Below are 19,794 nucleotides of genomic sequence, written 5' to 3'. Positions count from 1 at the left end.
TAAATCAAAGGTACAGATGGAAGCTTTGATGACGTTTCACCTTCAAAGCAGCTTAAACAATCGTCGCTTGTGTGCTTTATAGGATGTAGCGGTCAACCTGGTGCCACATCCATGACACCAGCAGTGCAGAAATAGAGACAAGTCTCAAGCCAGACCCCTTGGGGAAAGAGCGTTCCCTTCAGATGGTCCCAGCGGATATTTACAGTCCAGTCCTTTCTCGCCGGGACGAACGGCCCGAATCATATAGCTATAAACAGATCAATGAGTCACGCTGTTCTGATAACTGAATACATGAATTCACATTACACAATAGCTCAGTCATCCCATTGACCGCTTTGAACGAACCCACGTCTCCCATTATTCCAAAAGAACGTCTCGAACCGAGACGTTGGCACAGCGGAAGCCATCAAGCTAATTTATCTTTCCTCATCTAGAAAGGATGAGAATCTAACAAAATGTAAATTAAAAGACGTGTAATGTGGTCAAAGGAGCCTGTGAAGCCGAATGCGCCTTATTTGCGTGTGAAGTTCGGACTGAATGAAGTGCCGTTGTGAAACACATCACAACACGGAGCTCCGGCTCTGCCGCTTGTGTTCGGGTTTGATTAGGGCTACAGAAGGAAAGGCTTTCACTGGTTTACCGTAAGCTTTGAGACAAAGAAGACTAAGCGCCATGAAAGACTGTTTTTAATTGGTCCGCACCTAAAGCATCTTTTACGTTCGACGGGACTGCTTAGCTCAGCTTCGGCTTCGCAGAAAACAGGCCCATAACTTTCGGTGTCATGAAAGCATGCGAAAGGAGTCAAAGCTATCTCTCCACAGAGAAAAACAAACAAGGAGCCGGATGAATTATGGGTGTCCAGTGGAGAACAGGTTGCGTCTGGCCATACGGACACTCAATCTTCATCCCCTCCTTCTTCGCAACCCTGTGGACTTCTGCGGCCTGGGCAGGCGAGGTTAGTCATAAACCCCGAGGCCTATCATTTCATCCTCACACAGAAAATAGAAATAACATACTTCTTTTTTTTGCTCGTTCTTTCCTTCTCCAAATTGCCCTGTGCTGAATCATTGTGGAAATGTCAGGAGAGGCGGGGGTGGAGAACAAGCACTTGTCTTCATGTGTTTCGCGGTCGAAAAAAATCTACAGGGCAGTCCAGAGCGCTCCCCTTTGGTTTCCCTTTCAACCTTAAAGGAAAGCCTGAGGAACGAATGCATCTGCTTTGTTTTTGGGGTATAAATATTCCATGTCTGGTATTCGACCTGGGATAACCACAGTGGCAGGGTAAAAAATGTAAAAGAAAAAATTATGTAACAGAAGTCGAACAAGGCGGTGATTTTGACTTCGACTTTCTGATTGATGAAACATACGTGCACGTTTCAACATAACCTCAAGCACTCGGTGGCCTACGCGTCAAGGAATAAGAGTTAACTGGGGTTTTTCACTGGGCCTGTTTTTTTTTTTTTGGTTGAGAAAAGTTGTGGTATACAGAGAAAGGTTTATCGGAGCGTGAATTGTGGAAAAGTCGTACGAGCCAAAGGGTTTGCAGAAGCACTGTGGTCCTGTCGCATCATTGCAAGATATGACCGCATGCCAGGCTTCGCATCTGGTTTGAATACAATTTTCATACACAATCCATATTTTTCTCATTTGCTACTGCACAGACAAAATAGGTCGGTCTATTTATCATTTAGTTTTTTAATAATGATATGTGGAATGATGATTAATATATTAATGTGTAAAAATAGGAACATTTAATTAAATCAATATAAAAGAGAAAATATTTAAATCATTACCTAGTTTTCCAGCAATACTTTTTCCAAGAAATGAAGTCATAAAGTAAAGTAAAATTTTGGAAAGAAGAAACAAACATAATGAAAAACACCGGGCAGTTTTGGACGGCCTGTTTTAATTGCGAAAGAGAAAGGATTAGTTCTCTTCAGTCGGGCCGCATTGTTTCGAAGGAGAGACGGGTGCAACAAGTTATGCAAATGAGATGTTAATTAGGCAATTGGTGAATTCGAATACACCAGTACAAACCAGCCCATTGGAATGGGAGTGTGGGAATGGGAAGGTTGGGGGAGCCAGCTGCACCCCTCCCCTCTTCAATCATCCTTTCCACGCACATACAACTTCACTTGTGCCCTGTGCCTCCCTGTAGGGCGCTGACTACTGTCTTTTGCCCGAGCGCTGGCCTGGTGCGTAACGTCACCTCTGCCCCACCGGAGCTGATGGGAGAAATAGGTGCGCTTTCTGCTCGACGCTAAATCTTCGCCAAAGCTTTAGTGCGCAACCCTTGCTGGGCAGGCCCTTAGAAACGGGCACTCATGAGGTTATAATGGAACATAAATGAATGAATGGCGATTCACATGCTAATTGGAGACGGGAAGTAAAGTTTTGTTGGTTTTTTTTCTCATTTTTCGATGTTTTTTGCCTGCACAGCCGGCGTTTTGTTAGTTGGGGCTTTTCGAGTTTAACTCTTTCACAAGGAAGAGAGTTGTGGGCCATTAAAGCTTAAAAGAAACGGGAATACGGCTCGTTGTGATTGTTAATTAAAATGTTATTTATCATTAAATGCAAAAATAAAAAATGTTAGTTTTAATTTTGTGAACGATTAATCGCGATTAATCTATAGCAGAATAAAAGTTTTTGTTTACATTATATATGTGTGTGAACTGTGTAAATATATACATGGATGTGTGTGCATTTACCTATACAAAGTTATTATACACAGTACACACACTTATATGATGTAAACAAAAACTTTTATTCTGCTATAGATTAATCGCGATTAATCGTTATGCATCCCTACTTGGATAAGTTTAAAAGCTAAAGAATAAAACATAAGGCTTATCACAGATAAAAACAAAAATCTGAATAAATCGGAAACTTTCAATTATGCAAATTTGCAAATGTTTGATTTGTAGTAATGTAAAGCGGGTGTCATGTCAACCTTTTGACAGCGACTCTAAGAAAATACAAAAAATAAGAAAACTTTTATGTTTACTATGGCTATTGAACATCCACAAATTCTTGTTGCATCTTGCGCACAAACAACAGCAGAAACAACAAATCTAAGAACTGTTTCTACCTCATTTTCTGCGGTCAATTTAGCTTTGGACCTAAAGCGAACACGCCTGTTGACATGAACGCACGTAAGAGAGTATGACGTATCGACAGCCCAGCCTCCACGGCTTGGCGTAGCATCCAGCACAGCATCCAGCTAAGTCAGTCTGGGCCTGCATCCAAACTCTGACCAACCAAATTACAGACTTCATTTCGACACTTGCTCCCTTACTGGTGACCAGCTTTTCTTCGTTTCGAGACCTTTAGATGACCTCCTTTGGCTAATCCGGTCTAGAAAACTTTAAGCTGCTGCGATATTCCTTAACCAAAATATCCATAATTTTTACTGCACTACTGTGATGCTAAACTAAAAGGATCAAACTCAGTTCCTGCAACACATATGACCAATGCATTTCTGATCTCACAACTCTGTAGAGGACACATTGTCCGTTTAAGAATGTAAGCATTTGGAAGATATTAGCTTATCTGCTTCTCTATCTGCCCTCTTTTTCCACCCTTGAAAGCATGTGTTGACCCAGGGATGTGTAAAAAGGGGTCCAAATGAATTGCCTGGGCACTTGAGTTCCCCTCCCTATTACATGGTGCTGCCGTACCTGTGTTGAGTCAGCACTGCGCTCACTCTATCCATCTAATGGACAGCCTTGGAATTTAATTAGCAGGAAGCCGCAGAGTGGAGGTCTGAAGATTCCCGGGACACAGGAGCAGCGTTTGTCCCTACGTGTGTGGGGTTTGGCCATAAGAAAAAAGGATGTGAGACTAGGACTCTATGGTTTGGATCTCATCTGCACTGCACAAGCTTTCCAACACAATGGTTGAAGGTTTGGGTGTAGGAAGTAATACTTTATCGTTAAATTTACATTTTTACTTATTTGGCGGATGCTTTAATCCAAAGTGAATTACAGTGTATTCAATCTATAGGGTCTTTTTTTATCAGTATGCATGTTACCTTGGTATTGAAGCTATTTGGTTGTGCCAACAAGGTGGTACAAAAGGAATCTACCCAAAAAAAATTGTTACGCAAAAATTGATTAATTCTAGAAGATTGACATCCATTGAAACAAAGACGTGTTAAAAAGTTATATTGTAAAAAAGAAAAAGGCCCATTTTTGCCTGCATGGTCACACCAGGAGCAATCGGGTTGGTTACAATAAAAAATCCAGAGTCTGACTGTGGCCTTATCTTTTTATGTTTGACTTTGAACTGTACATTGGCTCCTCCCATTAGTAGGGCAGATAATGGCTCACAGCAAATGTGAATTGCAGTCATGAGTGGGTGGATCATGTCTGGTTTATCCCACAGGAAAAGCTCCATACCTGTAACATTTCAGTGGAAAAAGTCAATATTCCAAATAGACTGCTAGCCTTTGCCACAGATAACACAATATTTGTGCTTCAATCCATAAACGAATTAAACAAAATTACAGCAAGGTAAATATAAAAAAATTGGGTATGTGGTTAAAGATGCCCGAACAGAAAAATATATAACAAAAAGTCGAATTTAACTCCTAAATTCATGAATGTTTCACCAATCATTATTGCGAAGTTAAACCTTAAGTGACCCAGAATGTACATCTAAAACTACGTCTCAAAACTTCCTTATTAGTATTAAACTGTCCTAATGCTTCATTAAAGGAATAGTTCGGCCAAAAATGATATTAAACCCATGATTTACTCACCCCCAAGCTGTCTCAATTGCATATGTCCATCGTTTTTCAGACAAACACATTTTCGGATATTTTAGGAAATGTTTTAGATCTTTTAGTTGATTAAATGTAATGTTACGGGGTCCACGACCTTCAAGTCCAAAAAAAGTGCGTCCATCCATCACAAAATAAATCCAAACGGCTTCAGGATGATAAACAAAGGTCTTCTGAGGGTAATCCGCGCGGTGTTGTTGTAGAAATATCCATATTTAAAACTTTATTAACGAAAATAAATACCTTCCGGTAGCGCCGCCATCTTAGTCGCGTCCGCATTCAGGATGAGAGCTTACACAGCCTACGGAGGCTACTCTGCTGCTGCTCTGTGCCCCCGCCCTCCGAATTTGTCATACGTCACTAAAAAGCTAATACTCTCCTGAATACAAAGGAGTCTAAGACGGCGCCGCTACCGGAAGGTAGTTATTTTCGTTAATAAAGTTTTAAATATGGATACAACAACACCGCGCGGATTACCCTCAGAAGACCTTTGTTTATCATCCTGGAGCCGTTTGGATTTAATTTGTGAAGGATGGACGCACTTTTTTGGACTTGAAGGTTGTGGACCCCGTAACATTACATTTAATCAACTGAAAGTTCTAAAACATTTTCTAAAATATCCGAAATGCACAATGATGGTGGTTTGTTGCAATTAAAACTCAATTGTGCTTTTCTCTGCACTAAATGGCAGTGCTGTGGTTGGACAGTGCAGATTAAGGGGCGGTATTATTATAATAAGAGCTCCTTATGACATCATAAGGAGAGCCAAATTTCAACGACCTATTTTTTCATGTGCTTGTAGAGAATGGTTTACCAAAACTAAGTTACTGGGTTGATCTTTTTCACATTTTCAAAGTTGATAGAAGCACTGGGGACCCAGTCATAGCACTTAAACATGGAAAAAGTCAAATTTTTTATGCCATGGCCCCTTTAATGTGACTATTTACTACATTTTAGCTAACTAATAATTTATATGTACGATAAAAAATGTAATTATTCTAGCCTTAAATTTTTATCGCATAGCATTTAAGCAGAGAATAACACTTACCCACAGTCAAAATCCCTGCAATCCATTGACTATGAGATTTTCTTGATTTAATTTATGCGCACCTGTTATATCATATCAATTTAATTACGTGTTAATGCAATATGCTATTGCAGACTGCTTAAATGGTGGTTAACTCTGGTAAATCACCACAACCACTGGTCTCTGGTGGCCACAGGCGACCAAGGCCAACAGGTGGCGCTGTAACCTGTGTACCGTCTAATTAATATTAGACTACAGTATACGGTGCGTACTTTCTGGCCCATTAATAACGCTTCGAACCTCGACATAAGAATCTCTAAACAACAGTGTATATTTCACAACAGAGTTCCACATTCTAGAACGCCAGTTGTTTCCCAACTGTGAAGTAACACAAACCCCATGTGAGTGTGAGGTTTCCCAGCCCTGGCTCATTAGTCTTAAGACTACAGATCATCGCTGGGAACGTATAACAAAAGCGGTGGGGGGGAGAGGAACACAACTTGCGGTTTGGGGGGGGCTCATTCAAACATGCGTGCGATGAGAGGGTCTCCTCCATTCTTTTTGAAATCTAACCAATTAGCTTGGTCACACAGCTCGCCGTTCCCAGATGGTTCACAGCTAATCAAGTGGCGCTATTGTTTTGTCTGTGAAAACAGTTGTGGGATTGAAGTGTGGGTAAAACTCAGCCGGAGATGTTGCTTGTGAAGAGCGCGCCGCTCTGTAAATTTAAAGGGGACGGAGGAGAGGTCCCAACAGGTCGGCAATACGTCGTAAACAATAACTATTTTTGTGCAATTCCCAAAAAAGTCGTTAATTTCTTATTGAGTGATGCTAACTAGCATGCTAAGTCGACAATTTTGTATCTATAGTAATGAAAACAACTTCTATCAACACACAGACTGCCTTTAAAACAAATCCATCTCATGTTGCTTTGCATTGGCATGGCGTTGAAAGATTGCAGGCCTAATCAATGGGAATTTTTTTCGACATTCCTTCATTCCCTCCAAACGCCATCGCTCTGCCATTCACGTCTCCCGTAAAAGGGCTGTATTTACATTCTATCCAAATCCAGAGCAGGAGCGAACAGGCTAATTGGGAGCGTGTTCAGCCGAAGCTGAAGGGGTGCCACGCTCGCCGCAGAAATGAGGAACAGGTCCGTGCCAGGACTCGGGGTCTGGCTTAGGAGTGCGCCATAGCCCTATTATCCTTATTTGCTTATTTATTTATATTTCCGCAAAGCAGACAGATGGAGCGACTCGGGGCAGTTCTGGGGATAAATAGTTCAATAATTTAAAGTCAATTCCATACTTAGTCCAACCCCCTCCTTCTGCTTTCAATAATTAAAAACAACATCTGACGGCACGAATGTGAAATAAAACATAATGCGAAACGTAACCTCGTTTGGAGAACGCTGTATTTGTTGTTGACATATGGTTAGCCTGTAGTGTTTCGAAAATACTGGAAAGAGTTTGGTACGTACGCAGTCGGATTTTGAAAAGATGGCCGTCTAAAACATCAACTTCAACAAATTATCTTCCCGAACTCTAGCGTTTGATTCGGATTTGATTCTGAAATGACAGAAAAATTCGATCGGACAAAAGCTCACGTCAAAACTAATTCACAATACTGTTTCAACAACACTACACCCTAAGCAACCTGAAACTAAAAACCCAATATGTAAGAAAACAACCTGCTAATATTGAAAATACGGCTGTGAATGAGATTAGTCAATTACTGTATTAATTTAACAGACGCATCTATCCAAAGTGACTTACAAATAAGGGAGAACTTAATATTTTAGCTAAAAATATCACAAATCAAGCCCTCAAATCGCATGCAAATATAATAATATCCCTAATCTAAATATAAAGCAATGAAATCCTGTGAAAAAGAGGGATTTTTGACTAGAAACTAACACATGTCAGTCACAGACAGTGTAAAGAAATAAATCTGTGCATTGCTCAGCAGCAGATGGTCATAACGGGTTTTGGGGCAGACGAGCAATTGAGGTAACGCATTCTCTTTAACACAACCACGCACACACGCAAACAACAACAACAACAACAACATCATGAGAGAATGGTGTTCAGTAACATCCCCCCAGTCTTTCTTCTATATTTTACCAGCCATACGGTACTTTATTTTCCACTTCTTTTACCATCTGTAGCAACTATCCCCTATAGACACTCACAGCTGTCCCGTTTCATGTCTGTGCTCTCCTTTATAATCGGACCGAACGGCTATGGCACACAATGGCGGCCCGTGTCTCAATCATTGGATTGGCATTCTTCTCCTGGCACTGGGATTGGCGCTTTCATGATACCAGGGCCATATTGATAGTAGGTCAACTTCATTCTGATAAATGGACCAAAATTGGTTTAAACATTCACTCGGTCAATTATGGACAAGCCCGAACACTGGGTTAAAATGAACCTAGAATTGACTTTAACCCCACTGGTTGGGTTTGTTCATATTTGAGCCAACATGGCTTAAAATCGGGAAGACAACATGGAAGTGACTTACACTGAAATTCATCTACTGGCCGCTAGATACTGGCTCGAAAAAAGGATTTCATGATACCTGACTGTTTATTAAAGCTAGGCTTAACACAAATATTTCTTAATGTTGGGGCAGTAGTTCAGATCTGTACTGACAAAGACCAAAAAAATGAAATTTGAGTAACAGACAAATATATTATTAATTGATTAAACAAAGAAGATATTATTAGATTAAATTATTGAAAGCTTTCTAGCGCCATCTCTGTTTAAAACATAAACTGGAGGTTACTTTACTAATATTTATGTAAACTGAAGTCAAACAAAGTAATTTGACATTTTCCATAAAATGGTACCTGATTTGTGACCCTGGACCAGAAAACCAATCATAAGTCGCAATGGTATATTTGTAGCTATAGCAAAATTATACATGTTTTATGCCATAAATCCTTAAGATGTTAAAGGGAACCTATCCTCCGATTCACGTTTTTACATTTCCGTTGGTGTGTAAGTGCGTATTAGCATGTTAACGATATGCAAAAGGTACAAACCCCAAAGTAAACGATGAAGCGAGTTATCGTCTCCAACGTAAATCTCTTTTCTTGGACTACAACAAATGCACAGATTGTACACACATTATCATAATTCCTCCCGCTTCAGACTGTAAGCCTGCATGTTAACTCCTGTTAGCATTGGATTGTGGGCGAATCTTTCAAACATGGTAAGGAGCGTCATATTTCCTGTTGACGTTAGAGGTATTCAGGCCAATCACAACGTACAGATTAGCTGGCCAATCAGAGACAGCGCATTTCAAATTCATCTGTGCATTTCAGGAAGAGAGTGAAATCTGGAGCTACAAAAATGTTTTTTTTTTTTTACTTAAACCACGCAAACACATTGTATTATACCAATTACACAAAATAACCTTGATTTTTTTAGCAATTAAATAGGTGTAAAGATCATGTTCCATGAAGATCTTTAGTAAATATATCAAAAATGTATATATCATTAGTAATATGTGTTGATTAGGACTTCATTTGGACTACTTTAAAGGGACACTCCACTTTTTTTTATTTGCTCATTTTCTAACTCCCCTAGAATTGATAAAAGATTCATTGAATCTGATTAGACCATGAGCATCACGCTAAAAAATAGGAAAAATATAGAAACTCTTTGGTTATTTTTTAGCGTGATGCTAATGGTCTAATCGGATTATGTTTTTGTGGTTCAGTCTCACATATCTGAGCTTATTAACCATTTAAGTTTCCCATTGTAAATTGGAGTAAGGCAATGGCCCAGCTTTTAAAACCTCTTGCATTGTACTTGCTCATGTTGAAACTTACGTGCCATTCGCAAACTCAAAAACAAGTGTGTGCTGCTGAATGCATTAATGTGCGAGGCCCAGCATCATTCGGTCATTGCGTCACCGCTGCAAACATTCTGCAGATCGATAGGCAGTGATATACAGATCAAGCTTTATAACGCAGGGTGACTACTCGGATCAATCTCCAATCACATGACAAGAAGGAACAGATTCAGTTCAAGTAGAGATTTAGTCATGAAAATTGCTCAGTCTGTCCATTTAAACCCAGTTTAAGTACAGCTAAAGAGGCTTTTGGTTGCTAGGGTTTGTTTTACGACTTTCCTTCGCTGCAGAATGTACAGATAGAGGACAACGCATTCCTGCACTTCACTTAGGTTTCTTTTCTGCATTGGTACACACGAACGATTTAACATGAGCTTCTTTGTATTGCAATCCGTGATGGCCACTGGTAGATTACCATTAACAGCTTATTAAACACGGACTCCCATTTACAGCATAATCATAAACCGTGCAAACACCCCAGTTGACGAATTGAATTTTAGCAAGAAAAGAATTATAGTAAAAGAAACGGCACTTCTATGGCATTATTTGCAAAATGCTTAGTTCCTATTTTGTCCAGTGTGCCTGCGCCGCACGTGAGCCGTCTCAACATTCTAATGAAGTCCTCGGCAAGACTTAATACAATCAAAGTTCCTCACGGCAAAGGTCTTGCAATGCCTCGCTCGCTACCGGCCGCTGCTTAAGACAATGGCACTCTTGTTGACTGGCATGTGCGCACAAAGGCTCCATTCTCAGAAGTTAGCCAAAGTTGCTGTTCAGTAATGAACAAGATGTCTGCTCTTTGGAAATCTAGAACGGCTTGATCCTTAACAGACACTCGATGCACGCTTTCCTCATGCAGTATGACAGAGCCATGAGTTTGCAAAACGTTGCATTTACAGAATTTTGCAAAACACTTGGTGTGTTTATTATATTTTCGATATATATATATATTTTGATAGTAGTTTCAACGACCAGTTAGCAAGCATAATCTGCATTTTGGCTCGTTCTAAATATAATAAATAGACCAAAACTTTTACATTTTGTTAAAAATTCACTTTAAAGGAGACATATGATGAAAATCTGATTTTTTCATGTTTAAGTGCTATAATTGGGTCCCTAGTGCTTCTATCAACTCTGAAAATGTGAAAAAGATCAACCCAGTAACTAAGTTTTGGTAAACCAGTTTTTACAAGCATGTGAAAAAATAGGTAATTGAAATTTGGCTCCCCCTCTGATGTCAGAAGGGGATAGCACTGCCCCTTAATCTGCACTATCCAACCACGGCACTGCCATTTAGTGCAGAGATCAACTAATTTTTGCATACACCTACAAAGTGTCAACTTTAACATGCTATATAAATTATCTATATGGTATTTTGAGCTTGAACTGTACTCTGGGGACACCAAAGATTTATTTGACATTTTAAAAAAATATTTGTGAAATGTCCACTTTAAAAAAAATTAGGTCAATTACGGAAAACCCGAACAATGGGTTAAAATTAACCTAATAAATTCCCCTTTTACTAGCGCCAACCTCACCACGTGTGTCTTTTTAATAGAAATCATTATGGTGTTGTCTTTTAACAGATTTTTAAGGATAGACTAAAAATTACATTTACATAATAAATGCAACAATTTAAGAAATACAAACCAAAAATAAAGAAACTACCATCAGACATATTGTAAACCTCACCCCCAAAAAACTTTATAAAATAAAAATTATAAAATGTATTGCTTTTGGTTGGTAGCCTTATTTTTCTGAGGTTTTATTATACAAAATGTATGATAAATTCAAGTATTTTATAAAATGTCATAAAACTGGTGCCCCCTTGCACCATCTCAGGGCCCCCAAGAGGGCCACGGCACCCAGTTTGTAAGGTGTCAAAAAATAAAATTGGGTTACGAAAACACCATTAAAATTAACCTAATAATTTCCCTTAACCAAACGGTTGGATTTGTCCATATTTGAGCCAACCATGGGTTAAAACAGCCCAGCATTTTTAGTACAAATATTTTCAAATTCGAAAAACGAACGTAAACACAGTCACGTATTTTACCCTCTTCAAATCCACACTGAACAATTCGGCAGATTTTCTCTTCTTCCTTACGTAATGCGAACAGCAAGCAATTCACGGTTACCTCAGCACAGGAAGCATTAAACAAATGTGCGAATAAAGGACAAAAAAACTAAAATAAAAATAGCCGATCGCCCATCACGGGGCCCATTTCTCTCTCAGTGCCTGTGCGCTGGGACGACTGAGGAGTTAATACAAAACTAATTAGCAAAAACTGACTGGTGCCAACCCCTACCATTACCTTTCCTGCCTCTCTACACAGGGGGACGGCGGTAAGCCCGTAGCACAGGTGTACCGCTCACACAGATCTAGATTACTGCCCACTGTCTGCTTACTCCAAATCTCTTACTGGACTCCCCGTGCTGCTCTTATGTCAGAGGAGAAATCGTGTGTGATGATCTGGTGTGTAAATCAATTTACTTGCAAAGAAAAGAAGGAAAAAACACCAAAAAGATGAGCTGGATTGTAAATCAATACGAATGAAAAAAATGACATTAATAGTCGACTGCGAAAAAAATCCCTGTGTACGGTTTTGTTTAGAGACTGTTGACATTTGAAACCCAACAACTGAAGCCAACGAATACGGTCCAAATCTGCAAGGAAAGATCGGCACTGACAATGCACATTAAACGGATTACACGAATTTGCCTCGCAATCGGGTTTAGGAGAAATCTACCCACCAAAGGCAAGTGCTGTGCAACAAAATCATCTTACAGTGTTCCCTCTCCCAAAACCATCTGCTTTGTTTAATCCAATCACATTGCAGCAGAAACTTGGTTCAAAGGCCGGTCAAACGCAACGATATTAAAACTGACTCTGCAGTATCCTTTCATTGGTCCTTCAACATTGGTCAGGTGCCAGGGTAAAGCTGGGGTAGTTTTGCACAATGCGAGCAACAATGTGTTTTTATGAATGGCCAACAATCTCATTTTTAATGGGCATTGTTATAAGGATGGTTGTTGGGATTACCAAGGCAAACGAGAAGCCGAAACAAGCGCGCGGAGAAGTATGAGAGGATGGGTGCGAGGGGGTGGGGATGTCCCAACCCACAGTGTGTACTGCAGTAACCACAACAAAGGCTGTGGTTTATCCCACAATCGCTTTAAATAGAGCCAAATTATTGTTATTCCTCAGCCTGTGGAAAGGCAGGGAATAAAAAACGGCTGTAACACAAGATGGGCCAAAAGTCAGCCTGAAGATATCTGGATACAGTAAGTGGATTCGGTTACTGGCGATATAAAAAAAAAACTATGTTGATTTAACTTAACTATGTGGTTACGTTTATGTCCTGGCTTAAGTCTTTGACCAGATCTAAATTGTCCAATCCCCCCTTGCATTAAGCCCACTTCACAGAACTTGATATGAATTCACAGAAAAAAAAAACTTTGCACACATATGCGCACAAAGCTAACTTGAAAGACGCTAAATCTGTTTAAGAGCTCAAAGGGAAGTGGGTCAGACATCTTTACAAACGTAACCGGTTGCAGTGCGGGTCACTTAAGGTAAGTTCAATGTAAGTATCTATCAGCCATTCTGGAAATGTCCACACATGCCGAGTCTACGGTTTGTTATCTATCTACACCAGCGGTATCCTTCCATTGTGAAGCGAGATTGAAAACACAGGGCAATGAGACACAACTACAGTTCAAAGGGCATTAAGCTGAAAAATACCAATACATGGATTTCAAAGTGTTTGAATAGACCTTTATTGTTATTGTTTTTTTTTTTTCTAATAAATTTTGATGACTGTATGTGTATTAATTTTTTTATATCCATTACCTCTTAATCTTACTTTTCACACTTAGTCATATTTTTTATGTTTATTTTTTAAATTGCGAAAAAAATCATCAGCTTTAATTTTAATTTAATTTAACACCTCTTTACAAATTTGCAGCAAATGAATCTTCATAATGTGAAAAGAACTGCCTTTTAAAAGGAGCTTTAGTCCGGGTCTTCGCGGCTATTAGCCTCTTTAGTCTGGTTTAAGACGGCACACTGCTTTCTGTGCCCCAAACAAAACCACCTGTTTTATGTGGAGGTCAAGGTGACAACCCAAAACCAAAGCTTGCCCTCCGCTTGACTGGCTGCTAATGGGAGTGGATGTTTATCTAGGGGGTCAAATGCTATGAAAATGGGGTCGTGACCTTAACATCTTAAGCCGTGACCTCTTCCACGTGCGGAGTGCTACTGTCGTAAATTAGCCGTACTCGTGTGTCCTTTTTACTAGCACCACGTGTGTCTTTTTAATAGAAATCATTATGTTGTTGTCTTTTAACAGATTTTTAAGGATCGACTAAAAAATATATTTAAATAATAAATGCAACAATTTAAGAAATATAATCCAATAGAGAAACAATTTTCAGATGTTTTATAAACCTCACGTTAAGGTGTGTCAGGCAGTGGTTCTCAAACTTTCCCTTGTGTACGGTGCATTCTTTCATGCCCCCCCCCCAAAAAAAATGTAATGACATAAAATACCCCGTAGCTTTATTATATAAAAATTGTAAATTGTATTGCTTTTGGTAAAAATACAAGTATTTTATAAAATGTCATAAAACTGGTGCCCCCTTGCACCATCTAAGGGCCCCCCAGTTTGAGAACCACTGGCGTAAGGTGTCAAAAAAATATAATTGGGTTACGAAACACCATTGGTTAAACAAATGGTCCCGCCTCAAACCCCACCATTGGTCAAGCTACAATATATACACTTTTTTAGAAATTAATTTACAATTTTTTTTTATTTCTGCACTAATAAAAAAACGTATAATATATAAAAAATTACAAACTGGTATTTTAAAGTCTTAAATGTTAAGTCGTAAACCGAATTTCTTAATCCCCCGTCGTTACAGAGGTCAACGCTAAATGTTTCCTCCGTCAATCACAAGCTAATCCTCCTAGTATCGATGGCAATATCAGCTGTGTTGTTGTCCAGATGAAGTGGGTGTGTTTGCTGGCCTGCGCCCCTTTGCCCTGGCAAGACTGTGGGATAAATTTAATTACCGACTTTAGTTCCTCTCAGAAGCCCCACTTTCACCATCTGCGTATGAGGTCAGCCTCTCTTCACATGGCTTTTAATCAAGGGGGCTCCGGCAACGCTCCGCTGCTTTAAATAAGACAGCGGAGGAAATCTGATCGGGTCAGAGTTGAGAGGAGAGTTTCCCTTCCTCTTGTTCTCGAGCTGACATCCATTCACAATCGCCGCCGAATAAAAAAAAAGGTAACTTTGCCGATTAGGATGTTAGCGGGAGCGAGGCCGCTAAATAGGCTCCCCGCTGAATAGGCTTTCAAAAGATCAAAACGAAGGAATTCGGCAGCCGCGGGGAGACGTGTTTAAAGTGACAGTGTACGTTAGTCGTACTTATCTTTACAAAAAGCTCAAAGGGCCCGGGCCTTTAGTTGGAATAATTCACACGCTACCACCGTTTTGCAACCTGCAAATAAGCTCGCGCTCACGGCTGTATCTCTGTGGTCTTGGGGTCATGCCGCGTTTTAACTTTTTTTATTTGTGCCTCATCGAAGTCTAGTCCGTACAGAACGGATGCATTTGCTGCCAACATGCGTGTGAGAGGAAATAAATGAAATTAAGGTGCTCGAAAGCCTGTTTTTGTGTTAAAGACGGATCCCTTGCCGCCTCCCGCCAATTACAAGTCTCTTTGTCAGATATCTACTCTGTACTGCTTAAGCTAAACTAAAATGACAGTCGGTTTAGTTAGTACTGCTTTGTTTTATACCGCACAAATCGGTCACTTGTATTTCTAATAACCAGGCCTTGAAGGAGCCTGTGGCCTTTATTCGCATTATGCGCGCTAATGGATTAGAAATACAGATTTCATGCAGTTGTGCAAAAAAAAAACGGCGTTTGTAACCGATGCATAAAAAAAGAGCCATAATAATAATAATAGTGAGCCTGGCTGCTTGTAGTGGTGGGTTTGTTATGCTATTGTATTTTCTGCCAAACGTCAGTCCCTGTGCTCAAGTCGTATTTATTCGGGAAATGTATAAACTGGCAGAAGAAAGCAAATGATGGTCATTTCTTCCGACTTGGTTTGGAGTAAATCTGTGCGGTGCATAATTGCGCAGGCAGTAAAGAGGGAATTTGACACACTCGTCCTATTCTTCCCAGCTGCTTTATTGACTTGCTGATAAAATGAAGAGCTTCTGCCACTAATCTGATTTGTAACTTCCTTAAAAAATCATCCACATCCACGCTTCTGTTTATGTGGAGTAAAACCTATTCGCCCTGCAAAAACAAACAATCTGCTGCATCCATTTAATTCCCTTTAAATAGTCGAACTGAAATAGGCTTACCTGCATGCACGAAGTAGGCCAAGTACAGGTCGAGCTCCTTTACGGACACTCCTATGTGATGAGGCTGCACGCACAGCCCCGGGTTCGAGCACTGCGGAGATTTAACCAGCCTTTCGCCGTCAGTACTTTCAAGCGGAATACCTTTGAATAAAATCACCATGACCAGGTCCAAGCGCCAGACTTTGTCCGCCTGACGCAGGCAGTCAATTCTCCTCATTTTGCCCTTCTGGTCGGGGTTGGAGAGCACGCAGCAAGGGGGCTTCTTCCCGGTAACCGTGAGCACGAAATCCTCGCGGAACTCCGGACGGATGTCCTTGCGGAGCTTGGCCAGTAGCCGCGACGCCCACTTTTGCTTGACCTCTGGCTTCTCGCTGAGCAGCTCGTCCTTTACGGCTCGCTCCTCTTCTTTAGACATGCGCTTCTCGTGCTTCTTGAAGTATTTTCGTTTGCGGGCCTGCAGGTTGAACCAAGTGTAGGCGAACGCTCTCACGTGGGGAAGAAGAGCTTCGATGAAAGGATGGAATTCATCCTGCGAACACAACAAAGGAGAAGATATTAGAGATTTACATTTGGAGGAAAACTTTTTTTTTCATTTATATATATAAAAAAAAAAAACTTTTTACTAAAATATAATAATAATAAAAAATGCTTTAAATATTACGCAAAATTATACATAAAACTACATGAGGTATGGGGAAGATTTTACACTGCACATTTTCTTTATATAGACAAAAATTCATATTTATTTTGAAAAGCGTGGATAGCAGGAGTGTGTCTGTGAACGGAGCAGGGCTGTGTGTGTGTGTGTGTGTAAACTGGTCTAGGACATATCTTGGCTCTTTAGCAAGAATGCTGGTCTGTAGGGGTCTGCCAGGGCCGAGAAAATACAACAACAGACCAGGAAAATCGGACTGGCTATTTTTATCCGTTCTCTATAAAAACGCACGCACGGTTCCAAAAGCGTGCTACTTTATTCTGTATCAGAAAGGAGTTTGTTGTTTTCAAATAGGAGTGTGTGAGTGGGAGATTGTGGGATTTTGGCGATGCTTCATTTGCTGCTAACTTATCTTTACATGGTTAAAGAAGTCAAAATGGTGAATCTGGTGGTGCTTGTGTATGTTTCTAATCTACCAAGAGGGCATATTTGGCATCTTTTATTTGCTAGAGAAAAACATGTCTGAACCAAACCAATGTTTTAAGTAAACTTGAACATGAATTGACTAAATCACTACTACTAACACAATTCCTAATCATTTTCCTTATTTACAATTTTTTATTTATTTTTGCATCTAATGGCCGGCCTGGATTCATGATGACTGCCCATGTATAACTACTTTTTGTAAAGTGAAAGGGACAAATGTGTTTTTTTATTAAATAATTTAGGATTTTACACACGCAAAAAAAATAACGCAGGGTTTTTATGACAGGGAGAATAATGGCAGGCTGCCAATCACTAGAATAACATTTCCACAAACAGCAATAGCCCTGCATCGTGTCCTAAAACCGACCGTGTGAGCACGACAGGCCTGCCAACAAGCAAGCAAGCAAGCACTGTATCGTGCTGTACGCTGATTTCATTTAAACAACCATATGGATATGAATGTCACGTGTGATATTTATGAATTAATCTTTTATTTTTCAATCTCAAACACTACTACTACTACTATGTGTGTTCGGAAGAATAAAATAATTGTTGATTCAAATGCAACATAATACAAAAACACAACATACTATAAGCAAAAATGAATATTTTAAAAGCACAAAATTAAACAAAATTTTGGGTGTACTAAAACAAAGCTAGAGATTTAAAAGTGGAGATCTTTGTTAAAAACTGCTTTATCTTATAACGTTAATGCTAGATATACTCTTTAACCAGTCCATGCCACAAATGCATAGAAAAAATAAATACTTGCATAAAGCAAGTATATAATATTATTTTGATGTGTAGCATGTGCATGTGTGTGTGTGTGTGTGTGTGTGTGTGTGTGTGTGTGTGTGTGCGTGCATGAAAATCCTCCTCCTGCGAGACAAACATATACGTTTAATCATATTGTTTCCTTCCTGTCTACAAGAATCAAACTCTCGCCTGCGTGACATCAAAACTGCATTGTTTTATCCTGCACATAACCCAGTGAATGAATTCTGGTCTCCCCTTTAGCGAGTGTCCATGTAACTTAATCCAATTTATGTAAAAAAAAAACTTCTCAATAACCGATATCATCTTTTGTTGTGACTTTCGTATGTGTATATAACGTGTGTTTTATTTATTATTTGTTAACTTTTGAAAAAAAGGAGGTGCATCTACAGCCTTGTCTATATAAACACAGTTCTAGTAAAAATGTAAGCAAATAAATAATGGAAAAATACACAGACGGTTTTGACTGCATACACGTTACACTCGCCAGTGCATCTTGGTAAAAAGCGAAATTTCAAATGCAAAATATAGTTTTTTGCAAACAAAAATATATAAAAAATTAACTGAATGTGCTAATAATTTTAAAACATGCAGCAGAGAAATATTCGTGCATTAGTGCAACTTTTGCTACAAATCTAACAAATGTAAACAAAGTTAAGAGAAACTAGAGAAAGCTATTATGCTTTGCTTTCAAAAGGAAAAGTTTGAGTGTCAGAACGTGCAAAAAATATAAAACGCAAACAATATAGGGTTTAGTCAGCATGCCACGATTGTCCAAAATCTTAAAGTGTTTCAAGCTGAACTTCTCTGTCCTATAGCAAGGCCTCAGCAGGAAACAATAGCGCCTCGTAGTTAAGACAGACATTCAAGTTCTAATGCATGCACAATAATAGGTTAAATGGACGTACGATTACACGGGTCCCTAAAAGGACACATGTCAATACACTTAAAGGCGTTCGCTGACTAAAATGTTAAATAAAAGTATTTTACATAAAAACACAAGAGCAGCTTTTTTCCTAAGGCCTAGTTATTTTAAGAGTTAACAGTGAAAATGCAAGCAAATGACTATAGATGATTTTCTACTACAGATCCTAAATGTAAAGACGATAACACAGTCAAAAAATACAAACACCGAAACAGAAGAAATCAATGCCTATTCTCAATGAGCTTTAACACAACTACTTTCTAGCTATTTAATATTATAATATCCAGAATTGCATAAAAAGTAAAACATTGTTTTGAAAGCTGTAAGGCCAAGTTAGCAGTTTATTTTATTATGTTGATTGTATTACTCCTTTAAACATTTACTAAATACATTTTATTTCATTAGGCCTATTTATTTCTTTAGCAAAAGTCCATGTTTGTCATTTTTACCCACATATATTGCCAGTCAAGCAAATGAAAAACAACAACAACAACAACAACAACATATGAGCTGTTTGTCAGTCAAACGTCAACGCTAACGTGTTAAATTTACAGTGGCGTCCTAAACTGTATAAAGCTTTTTACATTACATTAAATGTAAAATGATGTCACATACAATTACAAGCAACAGACTATTGCAAAATAATCAGTTTATATATATCAAGTATTTTTTTAAAGAACGTTTAAATATAGTCTGTCTTTCTCCACACATTGGGGAAACTTTTTTCCTTTGAATCCTCAACCGTACTGCAACTAACATGGCCAAATAAGCATCCCTACACACAACCCAACACTGAGGCCTTCACTTTATTTTGTGCATTTAAAAAATCAAACCTTTTACCAAGCAAACCGTTTAAAATCCCACTAAGCCTGTAGTAACGGTACAGTACAGCTTGTGCAGATCT

At 39.2% G+C, this 19,794-nt stretch overlaps 1 protein-coding gene across 11 annotated transcripts in view; it reads right to left on the bottom strand.

The window, feature by feature from the left end:
- The window catches only part of nfia (nuclear factor I/A), a 170,762-nt gene that overhangs the window by 110,257 nt on the left and 40,711 nt on the right, over positions 1 to 19,794 (bottom strand). For all 11 annotated transcript variants that reach the window (XM_065245197.2, XM_065245204.2, XM_065245191.2 and 8 more), the window contains exon 2: positions 16,051 to 16,579. In XM_065245197.2, coding sequence (XP_065101269.1) covers positions 16,051 to 16,579 — 529 coding nt within the window. The remainder of the gene's footprint in view (positions 1 to 16,050; positions 16,580 to 19,794) is intronic.

This window comes from Paramisgurnus dabryanus, chromosome 24 (genome assembly GCF_030506205.2).
Source record: "Paramisgurnus dabryanus chromosome 24, PD_genome_1.1, whole genome shotgun sequence".
In the NCBI taxonomy this organism is placed as follows: domain Eukaryota; kingdom Metazoa; phylum Chordata; class Actinopteri; order Cypriniformes; family Cobitidae; genus Paramisgurnus; species Paramisgurnus dabryanus.
Note: the sequence above shows the minus strand (reverse complement) of the source record. Positions and strands in the feature narration are given on the sequence as shown.